Source organism: Eutrigla gurnardus (genome assembly GCF_963514095.1).
Source record: "Eutrigla gurnardus genome assembly, chromosome: 4".
In the NCBI taxonomy this organism is placed as follows: Eukaryota; Metazoa; Chordata; class Actinopteri; order Perciformes; family Triglidae; genus Eutrigla; species Eutrigla gurnardus.
In genome coordinates this window covers 29,464,251-29,488,850 of record NC_139918.1, presented here as the reverse complement: position 1 = coordinate 29,488,850, position 24,600 = coordinate 29,464,251, and the positions used below count along the sequence as shown (strand labels likewise).

The window sequence follows — 24,600 nt, the reverse complement described above, 5'->3', positions numbered from 1 at the left end:
ATAAGCAATTAAAATGTTGAGGCCTGTGCTGTCATAACCTCAAATGTATATGTATGCAAATCTTCCCATGTTAGTAAAATGTGAACCCGTCATGTTTTCTTGTTTCTTCACGAGCTCTGTAAATTGTTTTGTGTGGTGATACTTGTGTTAATTGTCCTTTTTATTTGTTATGTGGATCCTGGCCACCGTACAGCGATCTGAGCGTCAGACCGAGGTCGTCGCCGTTGTTCTGTGCGTGCTGACCCAGCTAACCGCTCTAACAGGAAGCCATTTATCCAACGCCAAGTTTCCCCCAAAGCTTCTTAATGCAGCTCCAAGATTGTCCTTTGTTCTTTTGTGTGCCCAGAGACAATGATGATTTGAGGATGAAATTGATTTTTGGAAACTGAGCCTGGGTCCGCGTTATGTAAGAGATGAGAACGATCCAGCTCGGCTCTCATCTGGGTCAGACAGAACCACCTTCTGGTTTAAGCTACAAATAGGGAAATCCACAAAAGGACGACAATGCAATGCATTATGTTTCATTTACTGAATAGGATGAATGTTTAAAAGCCAAGACGAGGGCAATCAGAGAAATCACAGTGATCTCACGAGTCGTTCAGCTTCATTTCCTTTGTCTACGGACTTCCTGCCTTTTGTCTGCATGTTTCAAGTCATGTTATGGGAGTTTTCCATCCATGTCGGAACAAACACTTTCACCGTGAGTGAACAGATTTAAACGGTCGCTGAAGCGTTGATAGACGTGAACGTCGGAGTATAATCATCCCTGGATTTTGGCCAAAAAACTCAGAAACATCCGTCTGTGCGTGACACGGCACTTTCACCTTCAAGATCTCCAAGATCACAGTGAGAGGAAAATCTCTCTACATTCAGCTTGTTTACAGTTTATATTCCAGCACATTAAACCAGTTAAGAAACAGTCATTTCTCCTCACACAGAAACAAACTACTCGACTCACATTAAGACTCGCACATCTTCCCACCTCCACATTGCTCAACTTTCCTCATCAATGCACACTTGCTTGTTATGAACTCACACAATCATACATTAACTCAACTAAAATGCACTAAAATGCTAAAATCACAAAAGTTACATTTCCTCATTTTCACTATCTCTTCCTTTTTGTTTTTGTTTTTGCCCACCAGCGTTTTCTGTGACAAACAGTTGATAAGCAACGTTCAAGACAATTTATAGATTACAATCGTTTGCCCTTAAACTGTCCCGATAGTAATCAAAGGGCTTTGGCTTTAACTCCTGATACAGTGACATGAAGCAACCACCATATTCTGTATAATAAAACCGATTAAAAACACGTTCAACTCATTCCATGATTTCAAAAACAGTGTTTGTTTTCAATGAAACGACTCATCAAACGGCACCAGAATATATAAAGGCACCCGGTTAGCATCCTTCGTTGAAATCAGTTGCCTAGCAACCGTCATCGGCTGAAAATGACAACAAGAGTTGTTGTTTCTTTGCCTTCTTCCCTCCGGCGAAGCAACAGAACGTGTTCAATTGAAATGAAAACTGTAGATGTGGAGTTGAGGAGCTCCAGGAGGAGGGGGTGCAGAGAGCCCGCTGTGACCCCAGACGAAGCACCGGGCTCAGGCTGCACTGCAGGTAGACTCCCCTGTCCGTCCCAGAGGCCGCGGTCCTGAGGGAGAGTCCTTGTCCATGACCCCTCTACCCGTCTCACCCTCTGGGATCCTACTCTCCAACAACGGTGCCCTTCCAAACAAAGAGGAACCTCCTGGCGCTAGGAGTAGATGGTAATGACCTCCCGACCCCCTCCACGGACCAACAGGACGCGGTCTAGGCCGTCCATCAGGACCTCCAGGAACTCCATGTCTGTCATCATGGTTAAAGACGTACCGTTTCCTTACATCAGCACACACTGACGCTATCAGATTTATCGACTCTTGGGTGCAAATTTCATGAGCTTGTATTTGCATTCGTTACTTTAAACTTGTAGTTCACCAAACGGCCTCAGAGCTCTAAATCGCTGCAGCACACAACACCCACTATGTGTCCATTTAAGATGAAATTATTCTCATTAAGTATTAAGTTCACTTTGCTTGCTGAGAGTTAGATGAGAAGATCGTTAGCACAAGCAGCCAGTTAGCTTAGCTTAGCATTAAGGTCTTCCTCATAACCTCTTGCTACTTGATTTGCGTTGCTTAGCGATAAAGACATGGAAAGGTTAGCCTGGCTCCGTCTAATGGTAACAATATCTGTCACCACTCAAGCTTAGTAAATGACAATTTGTGCTTTGTTGTCTGTGTAATTTATATACAAACAACACATTTTGGTTTATGAGTCTTCTTTGTACATAATAAACGAACAGGATGTTTCATGTTAACGTCACTAGGCTAATTTGTTAACTTTGAACAGACCAGAGTAGCTGGTCAAGTCTTTGTGCTAAGCTAAGCTTTAAGTACATTTTCTCTGCAAAAAAAAAAAAAAAAATGAAATCTAGTGTCAGAATGTCTAGAAGATATGTGGATTGTGAAGAATGCAGATGCAGACGTTCAAGAATAGTATAACTGTTACTACAAAGGCGAGAGAGAAACTTTCATTTCCTTTTTTCGAGAAAACTCTCTGCTGCAGTCTTATAAAATCTTTCCTTTCCTTCTTTTAACATGTCAACATTTCTGGGATGACGAATGATGAAAAAGGATACAGTTCTCGTCCCCTTTCTTGTTCTTCGGTGGACCCGGCATGTTGAGCAAGACCATCTGGGAATCCCGGGACTTCCTGAGAACCACTTCGTTCATCTTCACCGCGGTGTGCATCCTCCGCACGTTGGACTGGCTCCTGCGTTAAAACCACAGACATTAATCAGGGCGTCGGTTATGACACGCTCATCAACGATCTACAGGAAGCGCAGTGGGAGTGACAGCAGGCAAAGACGCATGCAGCTTCCAGCGCTCGTCATCATGCAAACCTCATGCAAACGGAACTGGTGATCCACTTTCACACAAGCAATGCCTGACATTATTCTCACACGGTGGATGCACGTGCAAACAAAAAAGCAAAAGGTGAAGTCACTTACAGATTCTCCCACTCACTGGAGGAAGGGAGGAAAAAAACATATCCATCATTAACATTAAACAATAAGGGCTGATCCTCCATTTCTTTTCATTATCTAGACGGAGAAGGTCTTGGATAATCATCGCTCCTCAGCCGACAGTAACAACACATTATATAAGAAACAAGGGCAAAATGATTGAATGCACTGAAGAGGATAACCTTTGAATAATACAACAGGATATGAGCAACAGACCCTTGGCTAAGCCCCGCCCTCTCACTGCTGACGAATAGAAGTTTGTATGAGTCTCTCAGGTTTTCAAATCACAGCTGACTCGTACGATATGAACATTTCATGTATCCACATAATCATCAAAAAGTGCTTAAACCATATTTACAAATCCAAATACATCACTAATACAGTTCGTAGCCAAGTGCAGTGTAACAGCAGCATACAACAACACAAACTAAAATCAGGTCTAGCATCGAAGCTGGCTCTACTTACGGCTTCATGTTGAACATGTCTTTGACCCCCATGCCTTCTCTGTGCCGGTTCCTCTCGTTGAGCAGTTTGTCTTTGGTCCACGTCATGTGGACGCGGTTTGGCGTGGCCCCGGCGTCTTTGTCGTTCAGAGAATGAGACGCCGTGTTCCGGTCGTGGATCAACTGGGCCTGAACACAGGAGAGGTCACGTGATTTATGAAAATAAGTCAGTCCAAGCCATGTTACGTGTTTCTGTTAATAGATTAGAGGTTAAATATTCAAATCCAAAACATTTTGACCCCTTTTCGTGTGTTAGAAATGGAGAGAATGGATGTAGTGGTTAGTAACGACTGGAGTCTCCACTACTGGGAGTCTGGTGCACAGTCCGGTGAGGAAGTTGTCTCCCTCTAGTGGCAGCTTTCGGTCGGTGCGTCTCTGCAGAGTCAGGAAGAGTGAACGGAGGGGAAGACAACGACCGCTCCTTCTGATGCCAACACCGTCGATAGCATTGCAGTCGTTATGAATGGATTATGATGCGAGAAAGGACGGCATGATGAATGAAGGGACCGCGGGCGTCATGGTAACTAGGGGCCCTTTGGTCACCGTGGCTACCTCGTCTTCTGGGATGCACGGGGTGTTGAAGGAACGGCCACCCGACGAGTTCTTCCTCTTTATGGAGCCGCGCGATACGTCCGTGACGCTCTGAATCTGAGCCCGTCGTCCAATCACAAAGCCGGGTTTCGGGAGGGAGAGGTTCAAAGGTCAAAGGTCAAAGTGGAGTATAGCTAAGCCTTTGACGGCTGCGTCGGTATCGTACAGCTGTAATATCGTTTTTACAGTGTCACGGTCACGTACCTCTCTCTCCCTCTCAGTGCGGGAGAGCTGCATCTGTTTAAGCATTTGAGATCGTTGCTCCATCACCAGCGTCTTCTCGTAGGTGAAGGCCGAGATGTCACTTTCATGCTACGGTGACACAAAGAATATTTCATTGTTGTAGCTAATGTTCTCACTTAGAGCAGTTTGTAGTCAACAGATAGCATTTCAGCATCCCGATCTATCGCCATTAGAAAGCAAGCCGACTCACCATCTCCACAACCTCCACCTCGGCATCCAGGCGGAGGTGGTAGAGGAACATCTGGAGGTCTTTCTTCATCTGGATGGAGTTGTCGTCCATTTGGGCCACGGTGAAGATACGCATTTTACACTTCCTCCATACCTGCAGAGACACGAGAGGTCAATCGGTTTCTCAGGTAATCTGTCGATCCAAACGCTCAGCAGCAATATCATCTCCAAGCATTGAGCATTTACATTTTTAATCTTTCTTTCAGAATATGACAATGAAAAGCTGGTAAAATAAATAATTACTTCCACGTTAAACCCTCTGTAGAGAAAATGTTCAGTCAAAAAAAGAAGAATTGGCAATTATAAGAAAATAATTGGATCTGTATTATTTTCATTTTTTAATTATTTTAATCATGCGTGTAAAAAACTGTATTTCTACATGATTATTGTCTACTATTTAGAGTCTGTTTTATTGTCAGTCACAATGTGTAATAAACAAAACTAAAATAATCTATAAGAAAAAGCAAAAAGATGATTTAGACAACACACAAACACACACACACACCTTGTGTTGACTCAGTAAAAACGGCAGCAGCATGAGGAGTCCACCGTCATGTACGATCCACCACACGTCGATGGTTCCCTCCTTCAGGCGCTCCTGGTTGCCGGGGAAATGGTCGATGTTCTTAGCAACCAGCAGAGCCTGATGAGCTGCCGTCGTCTCTCTCACCGTTTCTGCAGAGGGATATAACAAATACGATTGGCCCTCAAGTCTCATTTTCTTAAAACTGTAGAATTGCTTCATCACACGCTTCCTTCAAAAGGCTCCGGTGTGGTTCACCTATGAAGTTCCTCCTCGCGGACGGGTCCCGGGCCTGAGTCCAGCCTGCCGGCCAGGCCATCAGGACTGCATTGTGTTTCATTCCTCCCAGTCCTGCAGACTGGATGAGCAGGGAGAAGCCGTCTCGCAGGTTGGAAGACACCACCACGTGGGAGAAGCCCTTCATCTTCTCGGCGGCCATTGCTGCTTTCAAGTTCTACAGGGGACATAAATAGATAAAACAAAAAAGGTTTCAGTACGTAAATAAGCACGCAGTGTTTATGGTAGCTCTTAATGGATTACACAGTAGACTTGAGACCTGGAACAGGCCGATCTGATGACCGAAACTATTCATGTACCTGTTCTCCAGTCTTGGCATCGTTCCCTTTTGTCATGAAGGTTCCCTGTAGGACCGAGCAGACGATGGTCAGTCCCTTTCCTGCTTTGAGCTGCGTGGTGAAGGACAGGAGACGAGGGTGTTTCACCGCCAGGTCAGAGTCCAGCTTACACAAAACCAACAGCTGAGGCCTGGAGAGAGACAGGACACACCTCAGTGGTAGAATTAAGAGTTAAATATTACAAATCTATGATAATATTTAAAGGGAAAGTCCACTAGTTGTACATATCAAAGTGTAGTAGAATACTACTGCATGTGTGAAAACGCTGCCTGTGTGAAGTTTGATATATGTCCTCAAGTGATGTCACTTGAGTCGGCGTTGGTTGGGACAGAAGACTAAGTTCTAACACCCCCAGGTGTGTGGTGTTAGACGTGGACCTCTGTAACTCACTGCCCGGTCAGAGGTCAGAGGTCAGTTGAGCTGCATTGTGGGTAATGCAGGCAGCAGGTTTTGACAAAGAAGAAGAATACAACAAATAAAAAGATGATATCACTTCTTCTGCTGCATCAGTTTTTATCCTTTTTATTTTAATATTGTTTTGACTGTTTTTTTTTTATATCTATTTTTGCATTTTTGCCCCTAAATAAACATGAGTTCGGACTACATTTTACAAAAGATTCCTGGAAATTCATTTTTCATTTCATTTTCAACAGAAAAGGCTGGGAATATAAACAATCCAACAATCCAGCATTTCAAGAAAAGAAAAGAAAAGAAAAGTTTTGCGCTCCCCTTCCTCTGTCTTCACGGTGATTTAAGCAAATGATCTCACCTCCAGTTCTTGGTGTGTAGTGGGACTTCCTCCAGCCGGATTAGAGCATAGCGTGCTGCATTCAAGGACAGACCTCTAATTCCATCTCCCCATTCCTTCACGGCCCTGCAACCACAAAGACCAGAGAGGAAAGTTTCACCTCCTTTCCAAATGTGGAACTAATGGTCTTCTCCCGTCTCCTGATCCGAATCCCCTCCGGACTCACCCTCTGTATTCAATATACTTGTAGAGACAGCCGGCGATCACCACGGCAACCAGGGCGTAGTACCAGGAGGAGATGAACATGAGAGAGAGACACAGACTCATCCCTAAGAAGGACAAAGTCCTACAGGACACACACACAGTACATATAAATAGATGTGTAAGCTTGGGAAAGCTTCCATCTTATGAAATGTGATGATTTATTTTTAGTCGGAAGCTTCTTACCAGTGGTAGAACTTGAAGCGAGGTCTCCAGTTGGGGGTACGGAGCAAAGTCTGAACTGCACAGGCCAGGTTGACAAACAGATAGCACATGAGGAAAAACCTGAGGAGACACACCAACCGTCAGAGAGAGGAAGGACTGTAATTAGACTGGAGAGAAATGTAAAAGACCGCCAGGAGACTGGTTGTTTGTAAACGGCGTACATGGAGAGGATGGGGGCCACAGCATCCAGAGACGCGATGAGGATTCCTATCTCGCAGATCCCAACTGTCAGCAGCAGAGCCCAGGTGGGCTCACCGTTAGCCTTCCCGTGACCAAAGACCTGGTAAGACAGAAACACAGGAATCCATAAAAACCTCTCATCATCAAACGTCTGCTGCCTCTGCAACCCGGCCCTGCAGACGTGGAGGAAAAACGGATGAGATGGATTTAAAATGAGTTTATTCTAAATATGCTGTCAAATTCAAACCAAAAAAATCTAACACATTCTTATTAGAGAAAAGTAAAGAATGCCACAAATTCCCTTTGATCAATTCGCATCCAGTGGAATGACTGGATCATGTTTTTCATAGGCCTGTTGACCTAAATATAATAACTTGCTTGGTGTTCACTTCCTGTAGAAAAGACGTTTTATTTCTTTACTTTCTGACCTAATTCTTTAAAATGTTCCTTTTTGAATTACTGTGGACAAATCGTAGAAATATAATAAATATATGTAAGAAAAAAAAAATGAATGATTTGGTGAATGGGGGCCTTTCTCTTGAGTCTTGAATCAATCAGCTTGTTAGAAGCCGCTCTGAATTTGTGAGTTAGAAACTTTACTGTGGCCGAATCAACCCGCGGCCAAACACGATAAAAGGTAAGCAAAGCCTTTGAACTTGTCATAATGCAAAAAAAAACACACAACAGCATCACGGGGCGTTTGAAGAAGATGAACAGACTCATTCAAGAGCAGATAAAAACAAAAAAAGAAGACAAACCAGCAGTGATTCTGTGTTTGGGCCACCGACCTGTAAGAACGGGATAATGCCATCCCGAGCGATGGCCTGCAACAGTCGGGGGGCTCCGGTGAGGCTCTGAAGCCCCGCCCCACAGCAGGAGAAAAACGAGCCAATCACAATCACCCAGGGAGACGGCCAGGCCAGAATACCAATCACCGGGTTCTTCTTTACGGAGTGGCCAAACCTGAAACAACCACACGGGTTCATACATTAAACTAAAAGTACTGTAAGTCAAACACAAATTCCCATTCCGTCTTTAGAAACAATGTTTTTTTTAAACTTGCATGAATGTTAAAACACACGTACTTGTCTCTCAGCACCACTCCTTCAATACAGGCTCCGAACAAGACCACGCAGGAGATGTCTGAGCATGAGGTTAAGATGGAAATACCTGCTACCGAATCTAACTGGCAGAATCATCTACTGATAGACCTCCAACACACGGTTGGTACTACACGGCGTATGCCACTGCATCATAGTCTACAGGATACAGATGAAAGAGGTGGTGAGAATCGCCATGATGGTTCCTATTGGGATGGACCTCTGAGCATCTCTGAGATCACCGGATCTATTAGAACCCGCCATTATACCTGGAATTAAACACACACAACACAAACGTTGTTTTTTAGAGGCAGTAGTGTGATCCTTTACTTATGTAAAAGTATTAGTACCGGCAGTGTGAAAATGTAGGTAAAAGTACTGAAGTTTTGAAAGAATGTCTCTAAAGTCCAAGTATAGTTATGTAGAACATCTCTTTAGTGTTAATACATAAAATAATATTGAATTTCTTATCAACATAATGTCTTGTCTGTATAATTTAACCATATACTCCATATAAGGAGTGGATGTCATCATCATGACATCACCCGTTTGTTTGTGGACTTCGGTTTCGAAGCCTCGAGTTCTGCATTTTGGCTGTTGTCATCTCGGAATTTTTGCAACCAGTGAAGGAAGTGACCATATTTGGGCTGCAGTGGAGCGACGGGTGGATCTGAAGAACGCCCTGAGCAGCAACCTTACTGGATCTGGATCCATGTGGATTCTGGAGTGAAGCTGCTAGCACAGTTAGCTTCATAATTCAAGGTCAACTTTACAGCTAAGTGTTAAAGTCATCTTAGTAGCTAACTGCTTGGGTAGCATGCTAGCGACGCCGTGCTAGTGACACCGTGCTAGTGACACCGTGCTAGCGACGCCGTGCTAGCGACGCCGTACTAGTGACACCGTGCTAGCGACGCCGTACTAGTGACACCGTGCTAGCGACGCCGTACTAGTGACACCGTGCTAGCGACGCCGTGCTAGTGACACCGTGCTAGCGACGCCGTGCTAGTGACACCGTGCTAGCCACGGCGTGCTAGCGACAGCGTGCTAGGAATTGTAGAGACCTGCCAATCACAAGGCAGCCCCGACCCCTAAAGCATCCCCTGCTTTCTGGTCTGGTGGACTCTAAATGGACCATAATGTACTAAATGAACATCATGCTGGATTGAAGAAGACTTGAAACTAAAGATTGAGACCATAAACTCATGTTTACAATGTTTACTGAGATAATACATCAAGAGAGAAGTAGATTTTCCTCATAGACTTCTATACAATGAGAGAGGAGTCGCCCCCTGGTGGCCAGCAGAGATCCTACATATTAATATCTGTTTGCTATTTGATCTACCTGTGACGGAGGGGAAGTATATTCCCACCAGCAGGGTGAAGTAGGTGGTGATGTCGTTGAAGACGTAGGGCCTCTTCCTGTCATCGGACGTTTCCTGGGCTTGAATCGAAGTCTGGTTTTTCTTCTCTATGTACATACCAGCTGGACCGTAGTCACCCCACAGGTTGTCTGACGTGAAGACAAACAGAGAAAAGCATCGTCAGTCAGACGAACATTCGGATTCATTCTCTTGGGAAATAAAGATGGCAGAAGATGAAAACGCAGAGCCGTCCCTCTCCTCCTCCTCCTCCTCCTCCTCACCTTTGATGACGCCGCTCAGGAGCCCAGGTATGGCCTGTATCTCTGTCAGGCTGTTCAAGGAGAAGTATTCATCGCAGGTTGCGTTGGGTAATTGACTGTTGCAGAAGAGGCCCGACAGCTGTGTGATCACAGTCATGTTTTTCACAACCAGCTCCTTTGCGCACGTTTCAAACAAGTCATTGCTCAGAGATCGGTTTCCCAGCAGACAGACGCTGCAGAGGGGAAGAAAGTGGAGCGAGGTTGGACGGTATCTGCTGTTTTTTCATATTTTTAGCAACAAACGCTGAATAACGGGATTCAAAATGTGATAAATAAGATGTGAAAAGGGAGACGTCTACTGTCTGACCTCCTGCCCCTCCCTCCCAAAAAGCCCAGTATGCTCTGATCGTAAAGTGGTGATGAAAAATAATTATATCCACCTGCTATAAACTACTGAATCACATCCATAACCATAGCAACCAAAGCTACCCCACGGCCATGGTCATCATCGCAGCTGCTGCAACCAAGTGAAAGCCCACGTGGCCTAATGCACGAACATCCGGGCCACCGGAGGAGTCGGAGTGTTTTAAAGAGAGATTATTATGCAGCCGTCAGTCACTCACTTGAACTCTGGCGGTTCGATGATGCTCTTGATGACCCCCGCATAAGTGGCCATGATGGAGAGAACAACACAGGCCAGGAACACCAGAGCCAGTTTGTTCACATACCTGCAGAGAGTAGGGGAATGCATGTGAGTGTGTGTGTGTGACTGTGTGTGTGTGTGTGTGTGTGGATACTTACTTCACCCCTACGAACACAACCAGAGCCATCAGGAGCAGGCAGCAGGTGCCGTAGACGCGCATGTTGTTGAGCATCGCCGTGTCTTCCTTGAACACGGTCGCCGTCGGGACGATGTACGTCTGGCAGACAGCAGAGGGGGGGGATTGTGTGGTTAATGCACGGCGGGGGTTGACCGCTGACGTGGCGGGCATCTCATGTGTCAAGAGTGGTAACGTACCAGCAGAATCTCGATGGTTCCCAGTATGTACATGGATCCGGCGAAGGTGGTCCCGAGGTAGAAACAAAGACCCACCGCTCCTCCGAACTCGGGCCCCAGTGACCTGGAGATCATGTAGTACGAGCCGCCGGCTTTGGAGGAAATAAATCCCACTTTGTTAGACTGTATTCTATGAAAGTAAATTATTTTAAATTCCACTGATGAAGATGTGATCTCATTCCTTCAGTAGGGAGTTTGTTAGTCTCGTCTTTCATCTTGTTGCAGACGCTACTTAGGGCTGACAAAGCCTTCTTTTAAATATAAAGGTTAATCTACTTAAGTACCATGTAACATCAGCAGGATTATTCAAGCAAGTACAAGGTGATTTTAGACATAATATGCAATTTAGGGTATATATTTGGGGGGTATTTGGGACAAAATTATTGATTTATTTTCAGAAACACCGTGAGATATTCTTTAAAGAAATTACAACATTTTAATAATGTTAAATAGGGTGAAATGTATTTATTTATTTTTGCAGTGTCTCTGTCGTGTGCGTGATGCAATAACTTTAATATGTAACACGATGTCAAAGAAAGGCCGTTAATCAGTCTGAATGACTTAATCGGTGATAAATGGAACACTGTGTCTAACCCACTGCATTTAAATATTTAACAAAATAAATGCAACATTTCATAATGTACCTGGGACGACTCCATTGGTTGCTATGGCGCTCATGGATATGGCTGTGAGCAAGGTCTGCGTGGAGAGAAGGAGGACAGTTATGAATGGAAGAAAAGTGAAGGATTGTGTTATAAAAAAAAAAGAAGTTTGACAGAATATGCTTCTGTGGAATGTTTATTTATTCAAGCTTGTTCAACAAGTCTACTGTTTAAAGTCTATTATGATCACTCATTATTTCTAGGGGTGGGAATCTCTTGGAACCTCACGATTCGATTCTAAACCTGATTCATCTCGATTTTTGATGTACATTTCCATGCGTGATTTAGAATATATAATCTGAGTTTGCTACTAGTTTGTGACGGATGAATTTCCTTCTCTAACTTTTTATTCGAGAAAAAGCTTTTCCTTGCCACAGTTATGACTTTCTATGAACAGTGCAATAATCAGTATATAGTATCAGTAATAGGAGTAAAGCATTCTCTTTATCCGTAAAGTGTAATTAAATCACATGGTGTTTGATAGCGACGCTGCTGTGAATGCAGCTCTCTGAGATCCACCGATCCCCCTCGGGGTGAAGCTATAAAGTCGGACAGGACGCCGCTCAGTTCCCCGGTTTGTCTGGGACTTCACAACAAGTACAAAGCAGTGAAAGTGTTTATTTCGGCAGTAAATGATGAAACATTATCCGTGTAAATGAAGCGGGTGCCGGTCGGATTTATCTCTCAGCTGTCTCTGTTATGTGTAACGCCACAGACTGTCCGGGCGCTGGATTTCCGAGTTCCGTAAACAATACGGAATAAAAATAATCGATTTTTGACATTTGTGAATCGATTCAGAATCGTCCGCATCGCGATTAATCTAAGAATCGATTCCCCCCCCACCCCTAATTATTTCCATGCAAGCCCACAGAGCTCAGATCTTGTTTTTCCTTTGAAAGGAAACGGGGAGAACTGTAGAACTGAAATGTCCTTTACGATACAGCTCGAGGCCTAAACATCTTTATTAGTGATGAGATAAAGATTTATACGAGTCCCCTCAAAGAATCTGTAGTTCGGAGGGTTTTGGTTTGGTTCTTTCCCTCTAAAGAGAAGTTATGGGATCACATTAAGCATAGATGAGAAAACTTTTTATTTGGAGATATTAAAAAAAACTCTTAGAATATTAAAGGTTGTTATTCATTAGATCCCCAAACTACATAATCTCCCTGTTTGCCCCGTAGGCAACGGGGTTTTTACTTGTGTGGATTCCCTCATTAGTCTGCAAACGCTGAGAGTATTCTGCAACCCAGAATGACCTCTGACCTTATAGACTTTGCAAATGTTAAACGCTGCTGCAGGAGAACTAAAAAATATCTGAATAATCCACGTAAAACTTCAGTTTAGATGAGAATTGAAAGAAACTGAAATGAAAGTTTCTTAATGAAACACTGTGCACAAAAATAAGCACATCCGTTCATCTAAGTGCTGCGGTTTTAATAAGCAGCCCTACTAGAGTTTCCTAAACAGCCGCAGCATCACTAGCATCTCCGGCTCCCTGCTGTCATCTCTCTGGTGGGAAAGCATCAGAGCCCCGACAGGGTCTGCATGGATCGTATGGGGGTGTTCAGCGGCGGCTGTTTCCCATCACATGAGCGCCGAGCATTCTGAGTTCAGACTCTTCAAACAGGCAGCTCTCTGTTTGGCCTCGGATCTACTGACGTATGAGCCGCGGTTGTGAATAAGACACAAACGTTCCGCTCGATTCTGCGGCCGCACCTCCGAGCTCGTGCGTGAAACGAACCGAAGAGGACCGGCCTGCAATCTGTCTGCCATGCCTGGAAATCTCAGACCAAACCCAAGACACTGTTCGCTTCACGCCTTTCTACAACGATGGAAGAGAGCTGTTTGTTTTCCCTCATTCACAGCGTCATCGACGTCACTTTCTCGTCGAAAGACAAATGACTGATTTTAAAGTGCAACCTTGGATTGGTGGATGACTCACACAGATGCAGCACATGGAGACGATGGCGAAGGATCCCAGGATTCCTGCTGTGCCGACGATCCAGGTGAGACGCAGGAAGAGAATCACGCCCAGGATGTTCTGCATGCAGGGCAGGTAAACCCCGATGAAGGTTCCCATCTGGGGGACCTGAGGACGGACACACACACACACACACACACACACACACACACACACACACACACACACACACACACACACACACACACACACGCACACACACACACACACGTAAGAACAGGGTTAAATACATTACATGTGCTTTCGACATGACATGAGGTATTAAAACAAATTAAGTGTAAAAGAACATTTTCCTTACGTGTGTTCATCATTTTAAATACTTTCAAAGCGGTAAACGATTCTAAATATTGCAACCTTTTCACGTGGGACTAATATTCACAGAGGAACCTCATGTGATTCAGAATTTCCTTTGCGTAGTGGAAGAGTCGGATGATATTGCACAATGACTTAAATAAGACAATGAAACATTATTATTATGGAACATTTATAAACTGCTCTGTGAGAACTTCTTTCAAAATGTTGACGATTCCATTTGGATATATTTTAAGACTTTAAAACTCTGTTTTGAATATAATAATAATGTGTTTGATCCCCCTCCACGAAAAAGAAAAAGAAATTGGTCATTTAGAAAGTGGGTGTTTATCGCTGACAACATAGAAGGGCATCAAAATTAGAAGAACATTTGGGGAAAACTGCAAATTACAGGTATTCTAGTTGCATTAGAGCATGAAAAAAATGATTTGACTACAATAATAATCATAATAAAAATGCTATTAGTAGAACATTAAACATATTTGACAGTGTGAGGAGAAAAAAATCGCATATACACATAATATTTTATTTAAATAACAGCAAAATATTACAATAAAAAATTAAATTCTGTCTGTGGTCCATACAGCACTTAAAGCTCCTACATTCACAGTCAGTATGCAGGTGTGCTACGATATCCACTTGCCTCCCCAAAAAGCCAGTGTACGTACCCTTTTGCGAGTTTGAAACACTTTGTCCTGCCCTTTGCCCGCCGCGCTCAGCTGAGCCCCTAAAAACTGTGAGGTTCCTGATGTTGGTTTCCAGAGTTCCCACATCTTCTCTCTGGTTGTTTTGGTTACTCTGCCTTCCTGTCTGGTCGCTGTCTCTCCCCCTCGCTGTCTTTAGCGTGTTTGAGTCTCAGCTCTCCTTCAGTGCTCTCTCAGAGAAAAGGACACAAACCCACAGCTTGCATCCGAGGAGGGGGCGGGTTTCACAAAAAACACCATCAAAGCTTCTACACAGAGCTGCAGTCCGAGGTCTGGTTCACCCGAAGACAGCGAGGCGACCAAGGAGGCGAGTATCGCGTTAACTGGAGCAACAGTTTCTCATATTTCTCATTTGGCTAAACACTCAATATATTTAGATGCAACTACTTTAAATAACGGATGCATCTAACGCCGGCCAGAATCTTATTCCTTCCAGTGTTGCCACGGAAACTTTTATAAAGTGCATTTGAGTTTTCTAGATAAAACATAATTAGAAAATTGCTGCTGGCTAAATTTGCAAATAAAAGGCACTTTATATACGATATGAAATATAGATTTCCAGTCGAGTCATGTGTGCCGTGCTGTTATAAAATGCTGTTTGTTGTTTTTTCACGAGGCGATATAACACTTATTTTGTGCAAACAGCAATGACTTTGAGATTTTGTGGGCGGAGCCGAACTGCTACAATTCTGTAGCAGTGCTGTCACAAGTTGTATTTTTCCTGACGCTATGGAGCCGGTTAGCTGAGCGTAGCATAACAGCTGACATGACTGTCTGTAACAAAACCCACCAACCAGCATCTTTACAACGCACAGCCCTGAGAAAACCACAGCTTGGCCATTTCCATCCCTGGTTTTTGTACGGATTGACCAAATGAGATGATGGATAATGAGCTTTAGAGACGCGGGTAGGCGGACTCCGACTCAAATGGTTTTTCATTCTTCATGACAACTCGAGACACTGGCCTTTAACAGAACCCTCTCACTTGGACACGCTCCACTTAATCCCACACAACGGATTTTAACAGACCAGATGATACTGACATGACACCCTCACATGCAGAAACCCTTTGCACGGCTGCAGGGGACACGGTGTGACACGACGAGTGGCCTTGTGTGTGAAAGCCAAACAGCTCCACCTTCCACCTCCAGCTGGCGCTCAAACACAACCTCCCACACCACAGACGTAGTTCTCCTCTCTGCGAGGAGGCTTATACTGGACAGATGTTTTTCCATCTAAGCCAACCGGCAGCGAGGAGGCGACGGGTGGAGGATGCAGTCGGATCTGCTCCACGCAAACACACACACACACACACACACACACACACACACACATACACACGCACGCACGCACGCACGCACGCACGCACGCACGCACGCACGCACGCACGCACGCACGCACGCACGCACGCACACACACACACACACACACACACACACACACACACACACACACACACACACACACACACACACACACACACACACACACACACACACACACACACACACACAGCAAAAAAAGAAAAGTGTCCTTCCTGGTCGCGACCCGAACGACCAGCTGGTGATCTCAGGTGTTTTGCAGGCCGAGAACAAAGGAAGTGTTATTGATCTTGTGACTTTGCTCAAAGGCTGATAACAACTACAGTTATCAAAGAAACAATATTAGGTTGTTTAAAAGCCAGTAAAGGGTTTTTCTTCTTTTCTATTTGAAACATCAGAATATTTTTCCTTTCACTAGCGTCCTCAAATACCTCTGTTCTCAGCCGTATCTCTGTGTACGACCCAATCCCACTTCTTTTGAGCTCCGTTTCCTTTCTGTTTAGCAAAACTATCACAGGACTTCACAGGTCAGTGAGTCAGTCAAGGTCGGGGGCGGAGCAACATTACAGCCGTTATGGTGAGCTAGTGGACTTACAGGGCACATGAGATGTGTCCAGTGTTAAAAGCAGATTTCAGACGCTCGAAATGTTGCTTTTTTTAAAGTTGAGTTGAAGCAAAAAATTGCCTTTTTAACTGTTAAATACTATTGAACATCATTACAACGTATGCTGAAGAAATACCCCCAAAAATGTTTACATTTTTTCCTAGTTTTTTAAATCAAAATCCAACATTTTATCTTCCTGAGGAACAAAATATGATGCACATTCACATCAGCTAGTAGCAATCATTTTCAACAATTAATATCATGACATCCATCAATCTGCAACTTGGACTTGAAAATACGTCGCCGTACGGAAGTCGGAAACTCTTGAAAAGCCGTTTTAGGTCGATTTCTAGTGACATTTTGAGAGAGATTTTGTTTCTTTTTGTCATTAATTCAACATTCCACTCTAGAAAAGGTTCCGGTCTGGTCTCCGAAAAATGACATTCCAACGCAACGAATCTGCAATGTGAATTAAGTTTTTTTGAATTATGTCACAAATGAGTTTCAAAGGAGTCCACGTGGGACGGAGGTCGGGGTAGCGGAGGGGGTCAAACAAAACACAGGGCTTTCACCCAGGAGACGGCAGTCCGTGTCCCGTGTAAACCAAGAAGGTGTTTGCTTCATTTTTTATAGTTCTGTTTATTTTTAACTAAACGTAACCAAGAAGTGTTGTTGCCTAAACTTAGCCGTTTGTATTCATTAAAGGGACTTAGGGCAGGATTTGTGAAAAAATAAACATTCACTTTAAGTCTTTTAATGCTAATGGGTGATGAAGCGTTCAAAACCAAAAAGAATGAGACCACACACATATCTCCCCATTGCCTTGAACAGGCTGTGTGCTGCATGATGTACTGCAATTCGTGGTCCGAATTTCCCGCGCAGTCCGGCGGACGTGACGTCAAATGACGCTGAATGCGCGTACTCGACGGCTTGGAGACCAGAAGAAGACAAGCGCGGTGGACTCAAGTACTGTATGTGTAGTAATGGACTCTGCTTCGGCCGGAAAACGACCCACCACCACACAAAGTCCACTACAAAGTAATACCAAGAAGAAAACGAAGGTTTTATCAGCGGCAATTCGTCATCCTAAAGTTACACTAAAATAAACACTTGTTTACTTACTTCGTCGCTTGACATGATGTTGTTCGCAGATGTATGCTACCAACGTAGTTCCGCGGAGGCATGTGCGGAGGGCTTGTAGTAAACAGTCACGTGAACAGCGAGTAAATAAATAACCGTGTCACAGCATCAGCTGCACTGAAGAGTTCGTGCGCGCTACCGCGCCGGCTTGGCAGATGGCTGCAGTTACCCTAACGGCCGTCGTGTCACTGTTGAGTCGTATTTCTTGATCCTGCCCTAAGTCCCTTTAACTACATCTTTAGAGAAAATAAAGTTCCCCTGGAAAGCTGGGTTGTAGGAGACAGCGTTGACTGAAAACGGAAAAAAAGAATCAGTGGTTCCAGATTCTCAAATGTGAATATTTATTGGTTGTATTTGCCTGCGATTGTATTAATATCTTTGGTGACTGTGTTTACTGCCGGTCGGACAAAAGAAGCTATTTGAAATAGTTAGTAGTTGAAACCAATCAAACGTTTCCATCATTTTTATACATATGTGCACGACGCAGTCTTTGTGTATCATAATGATGTTTTCTGCTTACATGGATTTTCTCATCGACTTCAATGCAATCTGACTATTATACTTATATGGCCAGTGGAGAAAATGCAAGTTTAAAGTGCTTAATTCATCTGCAGTTGTTTATATTATACAATAAAAACATGAACACAAAGATTTCTCAGCTGGCTGCAGTTTACAGTGCGTCTTTTGTACTACAGAAAAAATGGAAAGCCTACATATGAATCTCACAAGATGAAAGACTTGACGAAGGCGGCGTGTCTTTCTCACAATACACTCCCTTCTTGAGAGACATTCAGCAGCTGCTTCAGCTCCTCGTGATGACAGCCCAGGATGAACTGGCTTTAAAGCATGGACTACAATGCTGAAAAGTCGACCGCTTATATCTAAAATCAGGCGTATCTATCATCATGCCTTCTTTTCGTAACAATTCCTGGAAAATAAATTAGATGAACAATAGACTTCCATGCAGTCTGACTTTTTTTTGGAAGAGTCGCCCCCTGATGGCCAAGGGGGGGGTCATGCATTATAAGAACAGTGTGCTACTTTGGGGGAGGGGGGTTTCAGAACAGGATGCTTTTAATTGGATGACCCTGCATCGGTGAGCTTGCTGAGCTGCCGGACCACTAAAGTGTCCGATATGGTTGCTACAGTAAGTGTGTTGGCTGATAAACATCTGGTCCGTACCGTGACGGTGACCGTCCTGACTCCGTCCTCATTCTCGGCCTCCTCGTGCTCACGAACACCCTGGGTCAGGTTGGTGTAGGTGGCCAGCTTGTTGAGGAGAGAGGACACCATAGGGTGACTGTCCATTTCCTCCTGCAGGGAGACATTAAAACAAGAAAGCATGCCGTGTTCAGTCTTGAACTTTTCTCTATAAGACCACTTATCCTGATTTTATTTGAGTTTTAATATTATTTTCTCAATAATGCATCTTTTTGCTTCTATCGTTCTTTACTGGAATTGTTTTTTTGTTTCTGATTTTATGCGTTCTCATCAGCAGGTTTCCCAGGATCCTGGTGGAACCTGATCCTGACCGGCACCACGGTCCTGCTTGACGCTTATTATTAAGTTGGCCCACTACTGATAAAAGAAATTGCTTAAAATTTGCATCTCTAATGTTGCTAACTCACACATTTTAATAAACTATATTTATTAGTTACTTTATTAGTTGCTTTAAAATCATCAGCTTGGTGGAAAATGTAAATGTTTAAATATTCATTCAAGATGATTGTCTTGGTCTTACCTCAAAGAGGGCCATGTTCTTGCCTTCATAATAGGGTCCGCTGTCATCGTTGAGGAACGGACTGGACTCTCTCTGACTGTCTCCTAGTGGGAGAAGCAGGAAAGACACCCATAACTGTGATGCACATTAGTGAACAGAGGCAGCAGTTCTTGGGGAAAGTAATAGGAAAGGACGTGTGGATCTTCAGTCACGTTGCATTTGTGTCTTCTTTAATAATAATAATATTAGGTGCCAAATTGCTTGGCTGAAAACTCCTTCACTGATCTCCTACTTCCTGTTGAAAACATGCAGGCCAACTGAAACACATTACAGTCATCTGGATGTTGGACATCTGGCTACATCTGTATCAGCCTGATAAACAACAAGCTCCAAACCACTTTTTAACGGGCTGTTTCTGCTGCTCTTCATAGAGAATCCAGGATCCCACTGTTTGGCCTTCTGCTACAACTCCTTTTTGTAAAGACAAAGCAGCGTAGAGTAACACGATGTCCCTTTCAAATATGCTTTCTTTATTTCATTTTTTTGTTGCCCCTGGTTGTCATGCAGCGGTCTCAGTTCATTAGGTTTGGTATGTTACCACACTAGACCACTCTGTTGGCAGCCCAGCTTGGCTGCCTTGAAGAATCAAAAGGCCTAACAGTGGTTCAGAGATCAGTGAAGCGCATTTAACAAGAAAAGCGTATTGTGGGCGCACATGACATGGTGAGCACTGAGGCAACACCCAGCATCTAGTGATGAGCTGGGAAGTCCCTCGGATGTAAATGGAGGACTCTAAATGGGTCATACAGTAAATGAACATCATGCTGGATTGAAGAAGACTGAAACTAGAGATTGAAACTCACGTTTACAGTGTTTACTGTGATGATTAATCAAGTGAGTCGTTTTCTCATATAAATGTAAAATATATAACTGTAGACAGACGGAGAGAGTGCGTTCACATTACTGCACATATAAGACATGTTGATATTGCACATGTAACATGTTGCCTTAGCAAAGTCACAGTATTGCTGAGCTGTCTGTTGGACTCTGGAGTCAAGACTTACAAACAAATACGTCCCCACTTGGACCTTTTCCCTTCATCATTCACTCCCTGATACTAACAGTGACGTTCAAGACTAACGACTGGTTTGATTAAAAGCTGATGATGAAGTTGGCCCACGCATCCAGAAACCAGCTAGACTGCAATCTTAAAGTAGGAAACGTTGGATTGTGCAACTTTAAATCTTTTGGCTTATTGAAATACACATGAATAAAAGATTTCTTAAAGATCCGGTAATGTAAAACTGGTGCAGCCTAAGGAGTAATACTGCAACCAGAAGGTGGAACGACCTGACGGGACGCTGGTCATCGGACACTGCTTTGGAAAATGACGGTGCTGATAAGTTATTGTTTATATTGATGTCATCTTGTCTTATCAGCAGTGTGTGTGTGTGTGTGAAGGTGGCTTTGTGACCTTTTGAGCTCTGCACGTTCTGTGACCTCTACCTTTAACATGGAAGCCATAAAGAGTAAAGGAACCACTGTGTCCCATTAAAGGGATGGTTTGTTTTTGAGGCATTTCTTATTTTTTGGTTTATTTTCTTAAAGGTGAAATCCACAGATTTGTTGACATCAAGTTCTGTTCACTCATCATGATTGGATTTTTTGCAACCAGTGGAAGGAAGTGACCATATTTGGACAGTAGAGGAGCGACGGGTGGATCTGATGAACACAAGCGGCAGAGCGGCACCCAGAGCAGCAACCTGACTGGATCTGGACCCATCTGGATTCTGGTGTGAAGCTGTTAAGTTAGCTTCATAATTCAAGGTCAACTTTACAGCTAAGTGTTGAAGTCATCTTTGTAGCTAACTAGCATTGTAAGTGACGTCAGCGACCTGTCAATCACAGGGTAGACCCGCCCTAAAGCACACCCTGCTTTAAGGAACATCATGCTGTACTGGACCATGAACTCATGTTTACAATGAGATAATTAATCAACTGAGTCGTTTATCATGCAATCAGACTTCTTTTTGCAACCAGAGGAGTCGCCCCCTGATGGCCAGCAGTGAGAAAGCAATTTTAAGGCACTTCAGCATTGGCTTCACTCTTCATAACCAGAGTTGCTGCCTGGTTTCTACTTTCATTTCAAGGTGTTACCACATACATTATCACTTAGTTGATCAATCCCAAATAATAAGATCACAACTCTGCAGGAAGTAAAGACTCTTCGAATAACGCATTTACTAAGTAAACAAACAACTTTATAGTTATCTGTTGGGGTGGATCTTCCTGCTTAACAGGAATTCCCTTGTTTGTGCATGTTTCTGGAAGAAATGCTCGGCCTTTAAACAAAACTATGCGTTCATTGTAGCCTGGAATTCACCAGGAGCAGCCACGTGGCACCTGAACGCACCATTCTTCATTCATACGCTGTCCGAGTGGCGGTCGAAGGGAATCCCTCCAAATGCATTGGGGATCAGCCCAACGACGCAGAATCGCAACCACAGCAAAATCAGGAGATGCCAAACGAAGAGGCGCCAAAGACCAACGGAGAAACGCAAGGAGTTTATTAGTAACAGATTATTATTTGAATATGCCCCCTTCATTTCCAAACCCACCCCTGACTGCAACTACATAAAAAATAAAATACAATTATTATAGCAGCAGCAATACGACAGTAATCATAATTGATGCTTTTTGGTGAGGTTAGGCTGAATAACATAGTAATTGTAAATCAATGAATTGCCTTCTTCTCGTGCTTATAAATAACTGGTTTGCGGTGTAACGCTGCAACTCTCCTTTTACAGAAGCATGAAGGCCGTGACGTGTAACACAACAGCGTGTTAAAGGGGGGGGGGGGGGGGGGGTTGCTAGCCAGTAATGCCCGCCCACATGCATGAATGTGCACTGAAAGCACGTGCAGCCTGTCCGGCCATGTCAACAAAGCAAACAGAGGGACATTCATTTCCTTCTCTGCTCAAGAACACATCCACCATATCTCTAACTATATTGTTTGCTGCTGAATTAAAGCACTGAAAGTTATATTGTACCCGTGAGTTTATTTTCTTTGGAAAGCTACAACTCTGTTTAAGGACAGGTGCTACATTTTCTGCTGTGAAGACAATCCAATGTTTGGGGATCACATGCTGTAGATTCTGCAGCAGATTGTTTCAGATCAGCTTTAAAAAGGTATAAAATGAAGCTACAACACTTGTCAGACTATAAAATGTGTTTCTACTCCCTCCCTAGTTACAGCTCTACCTTTATGTTATTTAATAATTACGCTCATATAACTTCATGAAAACATCAGGAGTGCACAGACGAGGAACACACACACCAGCCCCTCCCCCTCCTAAGACGCCGAGCTGCCCTGCAAGTTCTAGCTAGTTGAATGAGGTCACGCTTAAAAGCTGTGTGTGTGCCTGCCAAAAGTTGCATTTGACTGCGTGTGTCAGTGCGCTTTGTTTGTGTGTGTTCAGTTAGACAATTACACAGTCTATAAAACATACACCTATATTTTCACCAAGTGCATGCTGGGATAGGGTTCAAGCGCCCTCGTGACCCTGAAGCAGTAAGTGTATGAGCATGTCTGCACAGAAGTCTTACCTGAGTGAGTTCCTTCGTCATCTTCCCCCCCGAAGATTTTGCTCAAGCTGACGGGTTTGCTGCCTCCAGCAGCAGCAGCCGCGATGTTGCCGCCGCCGCCGCCGCCTTCTGCGTCCTCCACCGGCACCACGGTGAAGTTTGTGGGCATCTTGGCTCTTCAACCGTCTGGAAGTCCAGTGACGTCAATCAAGGACAGAACCAGCTGTAAGTTTCAAGCCCCCCCACCCCCAGCAGGGAAGAGAAAGAAAAACATCCAAAGTCAAACCAGGTGAGGAAGTCAGAGCTTCAGTTTGACCTCAACATGCCTCGGAATCTCTGGTTTCATTCCTCTGTTGTGTGGATCCGGTGTCCTCTAGAGTCAGCGTCAAAGTGTCGCCTCCTGCTCGTGAGGCCAAAGTCCGGCAGTATGGATCTCTTCACACTCACTCTGTCCTTCTTCCTTTCCCTCCCTTTTCACCCCCACTGCTCCAAGACCATTGCCCCATGTGACCCTCTATTTACCATATGAACAGAGTCCATACATGGAGAACCCTGCAGCTCCTCCCCCTGCTCTGACTCACACCTTTGTAACGCCAAGAGGCAGGGAAACAAACTGTGGAGTGGCTTCAAAAGTATCCAAAGTATCTATAAAATCCACTCTGGCTGAAAACAAAAACAGCCGGCTCGCAGTTAAAGAGGAAAAACTCTGCTTCTCTTCTGCTTTTCCCTTTTTGTTCCTTCTCCTCAGCTACTTTCTGTCTCTGGCTTCCGACAGGTAAACTCTAAAATGGGTGTTCCCTTTCCCCACAGTGCATTATGGGTAGCGGTGCTGACACCACATACACACACACACACACACACACGTGCCAGTGAAGGAAACAGCTTGAAAACCTTGGACACTGACTTTCCTCCGGCAAAGATCACAATGAGCGGTCGCGGGTGGGAATGGGATTGAGCTTTTAACAACAATGGACTCAAGTAAACATGAATTGTCGTCAGCTTGTGGGAATGAAACTGTAACGCAACGTTTTCTTTAAGGACTCGGGAGATTTATCTTGACACCGTGTGAGCTTTTTTAGGAAAACCTCCTTTAGAGGGAGTAGGAGAACGTGAATGTGTGTTTCTTCATCAGAGCATTTTTACATCAGTAATTATTTGTCTGCAGCATTCAAATCCTGTGGTAAATACACACAACTGGATTTGTTTCTCCTGCATTCGCTGCCCAGATGTTTGGCCAGATGTCAATCTTTAAAGATTTTGTCCTCGAGCCAATTTGAAACCGCTCAGTCGTGTGATAGTTGGCTTGCAAACTTGGCTTGTGTTTCACCTGCAGACACGCCTTCTACACTGGAAACCACAAAGGGAAATTGTTCTTTGCTCAGCTTTGTATTGAAAGTGCTGCACGTTTTGTTTTTCTTCCTCGGCCTTGAGGTTGTTGGCAAAGAGCTGAGCAGAAGTACAAGTACTGTAGATACTTGTGTTTAAAGAGACTCTGGTAAAAGTAAAAGTACTGATTCAACTTCCTGACTCAAGTAAAAGTGAAAAATGACTCTGAAATGTACTCAACATAGAAAGTAAAAAGTATCAC

The 24,600-nt window shown here is 44.0% G+C and overlaps 1 protein-coding gene across 5 annotated transcripts; it reads right to left on the bottom strand.

Annotated features, from left to right (window-relative positions):
* Positions 1–507: 507 nt before the first annotated feature.
* LOC311012173 (solute carrier family 12 member 7-like) lies at positions 508–23,769 on the bottom strand. Of its 5 annotated transcripts, XR_014597000.1 has the most exons (28): positions 23,034–23,769; positions 19,449–19,531; positions 18,890–19,021; positions 13,587–13,733; positions 11,627–11,681; positions 10,944–11,074; positions 10,727–10,845; positions 10,549–10,653; positions 9,947–10,158; positions 9,647–9,814; positions 8,475–8,573; positions 8,290–8,347; positions 7,993–8,167; positions 7,186–7,304; positions 6,986–7,084; positions 6,765–6,884; positions 6,560–6,664; positions 5,752–5,920; positions 5,414–5,609; positions 5,138–5,307; positions 4,595–4,726; positions 4,366–4,473; positions 4,123–4,218; positions 3,533–3,699; positions 3,053–3,067; positions 2,681–2,814; positions 1,143–1,848; positions 508–1,112 (listed from the first exon to the last, which is right to left on the bottom strand). XR_014597000.1 is itself a non-coding variant. In XM_084007515.1 (27 exons), exons 1-27 carry the CDS (start codon positions 23,179–23,181, stop codon positions 1,757–1,759), a joined length of 3,354 nt encoding a protein of 1,117 aa, XP_083863641.1. In that variant the 5' UTR covers positions 23,182–23,769; the 3' UTR covers positions 508–1,756. The 5 variants fall into 5 exon arrangements, 1 of the variants encoding a protein (XP_083863641.1); XR_014597001.1 differs by lacking the exon at positions 3,053–3,067; XR_014597002.1 differs by lacking the exon at positions 4,123–4,218 and having other exon boundaries at positions 23,034–23,768.
* Positions 23,770–24,600: the final 831 nt, after the last annotated feature.

Bases quoted from the DNA above. Each gene is read 5' to 3' on its own strand.
- LOC311012173 (XM_084007515.1), bottom strand. From the start codon at position 23,181: ATGCCCACAAACTTCACCGTGGTGCCGGTGGAGGACGCAGAAGGCGGC. The intron at 4,727-5,137 runs GTGTGTGTGTGT...GTGTCTCTGCAG, and splicing joins TTTTACTGAGTCAACACAAG to GTATGGAGGAAGTGTAAAAT. The intron at 4,219-4,365 runs GTACGTGACCGT...CGACGGGCTCAG, and splicing joins GCACTGAGAGGGAGAGAGAG to ATTCAGAGCGTCACGGACGT.